General features: G+C 41.4%; 1 protein-coding gene across 1 annotated transcript in view; it reads left to right on the top strand.

Moving 5' to 3' along the window:
- The first annotated feature begins 3573 nt into the window (after positions 1 to 3573).
- LTK (leukocyte receptor tyrosine kinase) overlaps positions 3574 to 6985 on the top strand; it is a 28178-nt gene continuing 24766 nt past the window's right edge. Inside the window, 1 exon segment of the mRNA XM_031553426.1 lies at positions 3574 to 3658. Within this exon segment, the coding sequence (XP_031409286.1) occupies positions 3574 to 3658 (85 nt within the window).

Here is a 6985-nt window from a genome sequence, read left to right as displayed (position 1 = left end):
TCACTAGAAAACAAAAGCACTCTCTATGAATGCTCAATGTAATTTAGCAGGAAATATCATTTAGCATATGAAACAGGTATCGAGTCTATAGTAGCTTGCATTCACCTTTGATGCCTCATAGCAAAACGCAAGTTATGCCATCATCACCAACTTTCTTACTCACACAGTTCAGCAGCATCCCAGGTTCCAGTTAATCACGTAACTCATTCAGTGGACGATGATGAATCATGCAGATATCAGTACCAATTACACACAGACATCCATGTATCTATACTCGCTCTTATCACCTGTGACCATGCCTTTCCTCTCAAGGTTGCTCAAACATGGGTGATGAAGGCAGATGAAGTAGACTAAAACCGAATGCGAGTGAAACAGAGGCCGTTATCAGTGGGTTTGGGTAAACAGCTTAAGGAGTTTGTGTTCACTGTGCCACCTCACTTTGATATTTCAGCCCATAGATCCCTGGATTCTGGGATTAAGCCAAGCTCCCACAAAGCAGTGTCTGTGTTACGCTTCCTACAGTCACCAACTGGCTCGGAGATTCTGTCCAGGCTCTGAATTTGGATTGTGCCAGGTCTATGATACTGCTTCAAATGAGCTGCTAAATAGTCTTTGGTTCATGTTTTCCCAAGCTTGCCAAGGACTGGAAAGTTTGGCAACAGGCAATAGTAGCCAGGCATGATGGGTTCAGTGTAGTTTTCTGTCAGTCTCACCAGCCTGAGAAGTGAGAAGCCTTTTATAAAGGAAAGGAAAATTCCATTCCTCATGGGAAGTTCAGAATTTGCAGATATAAACACATGCAAATGCTGCCTGTTATGTGTTATTCCCTAAAGCGTTCTCCATTGCTATCAAGTATAAATCAGTCAAGCACTGGAAATAATAACATTCCAGTGGAATGCTAGTCTGACATTGGAAGAAGAGAGAGAGAGCCTCTCCCCCTTTCCTTCACTTTCCCTACTGCTTTTGGGCTGTACAGAGTGAAGCAACAGAGATTAACTCCTGCTTTTTTTAATGGTATTTTCCCCAGTGTGCTACTGAGTGGACAGACAATGCTGTCTTGTCGAACTCAAGATCTTTAGAGGAATCTCTGTTAGTAGAGAAGGCTGAGAAGAGCAGTTTAAAAATGAAATCTAAACCCACACTGTGCAAGATCCAAATTAATGAGAACTGACAAGTTAGTTCTTTCTGCCTCAACCCCCTTCCTCTGCAGAAACTACGCTGACAAAGAAGAGAGAGCAGGATTATACTGGGCTATACACAGGACAAGGTTGCTCTTTGCTTGCAAGATGTGAAAGGACAACGTTGCCTTTTCTGCCATCACATTTATAGATAATCATCGCAAAGCAAAGCGTGGCTGATAAGCCTTAGTTCTTCTCTCAGTCAATCCAAAAACAACCACCACAGCACTACATTAATATAATGTGTATTCTCAGCTACCAGAATTCTGTATAAAACTGCCTCATTTTGTTGTTTTTGCTTACATTTGTTAGTCAAATTGTTTCACTTGAGCACACTCTATTTAGAATAAATCTTAGATGTGAGCGGAGAGGTTATTCCTTGTCTGTGATACCTGCTTTGCCTACAGGCTGTTCAATAAAAACAATTCAGCCTCAAACCATTTTAATGGGTTAACAGTGACAAACCCCCAGAATACACACAAGCATGCTAAATTCCTGAACTGTTGCCACAGCTGCTGCTTTTATCCCCCGTCCAACCTGTATGGGCTTTCACAACTAAGTCTTCAACTCTGCCGAGCTGACGATAAGCTAAGATTCTGCTTAAAAGCAACTTCTTTAAATATGAGCACATCACCTGATGATGAGGAGCCATCACTACTTCCTCTCCTACTTTCTAGGAGCAATAAGTATTATGAGGAGCTCAGAACTGGGGAAGAGCACATACAGAGAACCTTCTATAGCATGCTTAATCCAACAGGTCCATTAAGAAAAAATTGTAACAGAGCTCTTCCAATTTTAAACTGCATACTCAAGCCACATTATTATAAAAAAAAAAAGAAAACTAACAGTGGGTTTCATTCAAAACAAAAGAATTCTGTAACCTCTGAGCCAGTGTATGAGATGTATGTAGGGTGAGAAAGCCTTAACTCATAAGACTTAATTGCCTTCCAACTGATTTGACTAAGAGCCCAGTCACTTCCTACATCACTACATTACTAATGAACAGTTGCTGCTAAAACTGATCCTGCTGATGTTTGGATATATTCCACCGTCTGAGAGTACAGTGGAGAACAAGCTGTCCTAAAATTGAGAGGCCTCCCAGTTCAGAGTTGAGGCCCAATAACAGAACAACACAAAACATTCACTTGTATTTGTTTAGTATGTAACAGGAAGATGTCAGTAGCAACTCTGTTATTATAAATCATTATTTTTAAAAAATATCTTGAAATGCTGTTAAAATTAGCCGTTCCATGACTAGCAAATTAATGGAGGCTGGTGTCTACTGAACTACTAGCCTACTGCCCTGCACCCTTCCCAAATTAACAACAGTTTGTCACTGTGCTCCATACGCTTGTGTCATAAAACCTCCAGTGCACCTCACGGTTCCACATCTCTTATCTGGGGCTTGTATTCTTCACCCAGAGGCTGATGTTCATGGAACTTTACAGAACTTATGAAAAAAACTTTGGGATGCTTACCTCACTGTCAAAGTCAGCTGAATTCTATTGAAGTTGTTAAAATTAAATTGATACAGTGATTACACAATCTTTCTTTCCTTTGAAAGTAGGCTAAAAACCCATTAACAGTCTTACTTATGTCATCCCTTCATTCCCATTCTTCACTTAAAAATAACAATTCTGTTCTACTGCATTAGCTTACATAACCCACCTCTCAGCTGAACCACTTGAAACTTTCAAGCTGTATTTATTAAGTGTACGTGTCTACGTTTGCTCATGTTAAGGTGCTCACTATTATCAAAAGTAATAGTGAGGAGATAGGTAAAACCAAGTAATGGCTATTGCCCAAAGTTTCTGAACTGGTATCACTGCAGACAAGAACTGCATTGCTTTTTCTCTAGCGTGCTGTCAGCTGTTCTCATGGTTACTGATGCAGGAATTTGCAGTGACAGGTCACAGTTATGAGAATGAGTAGATTTGCCTGGCATGCTTCTATCTAGGAAATAATACTACCCTAATTGAAAAGAAGAAAAGACTGCTGTACATCATCATGCGATTCCATCTTTGAGAAAGCCACTTTAAAGTCTCTGTCCCAACAAAGGTGCTAACCAGACTTAACGTAGTTCTTAAAGCTGCTCATTCACACAATAAAGATAAAAAAAAAACATCTCTTGTATTCTCTTCATTACTATAAATGGCCCAATGGAGCTTTCTCTGAAAGATTCAACTACGTACATAAACCTTCCAGATTGTGGGAAGCAAGGATAGGAAAAGCACGCTTTCCATTTAAGTTCAAAGGAAGGCAGGAATAGTAACTTCTCAGCTCGTGCAATAGCAGCAGAACTAGCTTCTCCCACAATTCTAACCCCCTGCTGCCAGAAAAGCTCTCCTCAGGAGAGCCAGGGCAGTTCAGTTTCCAAAGTCTCTGTTACTGAAAAATGAAGTGTAGAATTTGTGATGAGGAAGCAAAGCATCTACCTGCTGACTTACTTTCAAATGTCAGCCTTCTAGATACAAACAAAGGTAAGTCCCTACAGAGCCAGGTTGGAACTGTACTGTAATCGTCAGCCATCATTCCCAAGGAACTCACTATTCCATTAAGGGCCATAGCATTCCAGGGACACAACCATACATGGCTCTCAGTAATATGCAAAAATGTAATGCTGTCACGATGTGCCAATTGATCCATGCCAGAACACTCTGTGAAATGCTTAACTGAGTCACTCACACTCTCGGAGAGCTCCTTGTCTGCCCAGCAAGCTTCCAGGAAGAGATTCTTCCAAGGCACAGTCGGGAAAAGCACTGCAAAGCTTGCTGTCCCAGGATTCAAGGCCTGCCAACTTGCTGTTTTCTGTGTTTCCTATAGGTCTGTACTGGTAGCTCAAGAGCCCACAACATGTTGAAGATACACCTGAGTATAAACTTCCAGGTCAACAGTAGAGAAGCCTTCAGCCAAAAAGCCTGGGAGGGCTTTCTTCAGCTCAGGTCTCAAGTTTCCGCATCTGCAGATGGAAGCCTTGAAGCCCTGATAACAGGAACACTATCAGAACTTCTGCTCCTGCAGCTGAAAGATCTGGGCAAGTTTCCAAGGTTCCTGTGAAGAACTGAGGTCTCTGGTAGGCTCGATAGCTTAGCAGCAGACCTGTGAGCCCTGATCTGAGCTACATCAAACAGTGTCAGGCTCTAAATCATTTCCAAAGAAACACTGGAGAAAATTCTAATACAAGGAAAATTTCAAAATGTTGCAGTTTTCCATGAACTGGGGAACACCAACTCTGGCCCATTTCCACTGCAATTTCCTGCAGAAAGTCTCTAACCTGTGTTTCTCTCTGAAAATGAACCTTCATCTGTTAAAATACATAATGCTAAAGCAATAGACACTAATAAAACATGCAAGCTTACCTTTAAAATACAAAAACATCCTTCGTTATCCCCAAATTTCTAGTTATTCTAATATGAACATGCCTGCCTTGAGTCGTAAGCCTTTCATTTAAAAAACAACAAACTAGATCTACTCATCCTTCCTCAGGACTAACAGTAGAAAAAGATGCATCCTGTAAAGCCAAACCCACAGAGGTTCTAAGCAGGTTACTCCACTTGGCATGTTAATTACTCACAGTTTCTTTACTGAAACAGTATCTCTAGAGACTGGACAACCGAACACAGGGCTAGAAGTTTTAGAGTACCAAAAGACAACAGCCAAAGAACTGGTGTAAGATTTAGCTCACTTAATTTATTAGGTAGCATCACAACGTTTTTGATACTTAGTGCTGTAGTTCTAGAACCCAAGGTACAAGTCCCAGCTTGCCAACCTGCTGCACAAATGGTAACGAGACACAGGTGTCCATGGAATGCAGGCTGCTGGTGGGGCAGTTTATTCCATCATCCCTACAGGTGTGGAAAAGTAATTTAACCCTTAGGGACATTTTACCAGGCATGAATACTTCAGTACTGAAAAACTAAAGAACACTGAAGCTGCACTGAACTTCAGAAACTTGTAAGAAGCTTTTTATGAGACTGAATTCTCACAGTACCTTTAAAGGTCTCAATTTCTCATACACCTAAATGAAGACAACATTCTTTCAGTTTAAAATATTTCTTATACAACAATTTTTATTCACCTATGAGTGATCCATAAAGCCTTTTTCACTTATAAAGTTTCCTTTTCTTGCCATTAAAAAATTAAAAGAGCCTTTTCCAATTTTGCACAGCGCCTAGGCGCTTCCTATAATTCAGATTAAATTAATACCATTCACATCCACTTACACTGTATGCTTTAGATGCACTCACGTAGAACTACAGAAAAAGATACAGAGGAATGATTTAGGACTCGGTATTATATACAATATCAGTATTTCCAAAATGCAAAAGCAACCTCAAAGCAGCTCAGTTTCTCATCTGCATAACAGTTCTTGCTTTAATTTATGTGCATAGACAAGTGAACAGATGCTACAATGCCATCCCAGAGTTCTCCATATAGCTTAAGCATTCCCAGTAAACTCTTGCTCCATATTTGCCACACGTACAGCCCAGGATTACCTCCACGTAGCTCATTATCACACCCACTCTCCCACTGCAATAGCAGCATTGTTGAGTCAAAGGATCCAACAGCTCTTTTCCATCTTTAATTTCTGTTCTTATGCTACTTCCACAAAATCCCTGCTAGCACAGCACACAGTTCAGAAAAGAAAGGCATATGGTGATAGAGCAGCAATTGTTTCCCTCCACACACCAGCTTCTATATCAGGATAGAAAGTACAAATTAAGTAGCGTCATTACTGGTTTCTTGGAACACAACATGACAAAGTACAAAACTTTTTCCCCCCCAAGTTGATGCAAACAAAGCCAATATTGCGCACAACATTTTAGTTCCTGTACTGTGTGTCCTCTAAAAAAGTAAACCCACAATTAGCATGAGAAAGGTCCAGCTGGAGGTATCGCGAACAACCAGCATTACTTCTTGCATATGTATTTTTTTCAAAACATATGTTCTGCTTGAGAACAATAGAGTGCCAGTAGGCTGGCAGTAGAACAACAATTTAAGTTATGGTCTCAGTAAAGGTAGGAGGAAGAATTTGCCAAAGCAGTGTATTTCATTTACAAACCCCCAAGAAGCCCATTACAGTCAGGCAAATATATGTTAATGGCCATAGGGAAAAAAACCCTAACTAAATGCTTTTAAAAGTGCACTTCATGGATGAAAGCTGCCAAATTACAAAGAGGATTTAGTGAGAAGAATGCACTACTGCCAGGATGGACAAAAGCATGCATTCTACCCACTCCAAGCTCCTCCCCATCTCCTGTCATGCTCACAGCATGAAGAAGGAGCACAAAAACTGACAGCCACAGACTCCAGCACTGGAGAAGAGAAAAAGAAAAATAATAACCCCGCTGGTAAATGCCAGAAAAAATGTTATTTTGAAGATCTAACAAAAGAGGCTGGAGAGAAAAAAAAAAAAGGCAACCAAAAAGACCCGAGCAACGAGCAAAAAAACACCCCTCAAAATTATTGGGACAGCAAGCATAGTTTCACAGGAAACCAAGCACACCTGATGGGGCTTTAGAAGGGCCAACATCAAGAAGTGCTTTGAAAACAGAAGCTGCAACGCGCATCGCACAGCGCTTGGCAAGAGTTTCCCAGAGTTTGTGTAAAGGAGAAAAGCGCAGTTCCCGCCCTCCCAGCCGGGCCACCGGCCTTTTCAAACGAGGATGCTAGATGGCCCCCAACCAGGCGATCGGCACTGGTGGGCGAGCCCGCACGCCGAGCGCCGTTCGGCACGAGTCTACTTCCCTCCCTCCCCCCTTTTTCTTTCTTTCTTGCTGTCGCTGCTATTCCTCCGTCGGTCCCGG

The sequence above is a fragment of the Meleagris gallopavo genome, chromosome 5 (genome assembly GCF_000146605.3).
Source record: "Meleagris gallopavo isolate NT-WF06-2002-E0010 breed Aviagen turkey brand Nicholas breeding stock chromosome 5, Turkey_5.1, whole genome shotgun sequence".
Taxonomy (NCBI): domain Eukaryota; kingdom Metazoa; phylum Chordata; class Aves; order Galliformes; family Phasianidae; genus Meleagris; species Meleagris gallopavo.
Note: the sequence above shows the minus strand (reverse complement) of the source record. Positions and strands in the feature narration are given on the sequence as shown.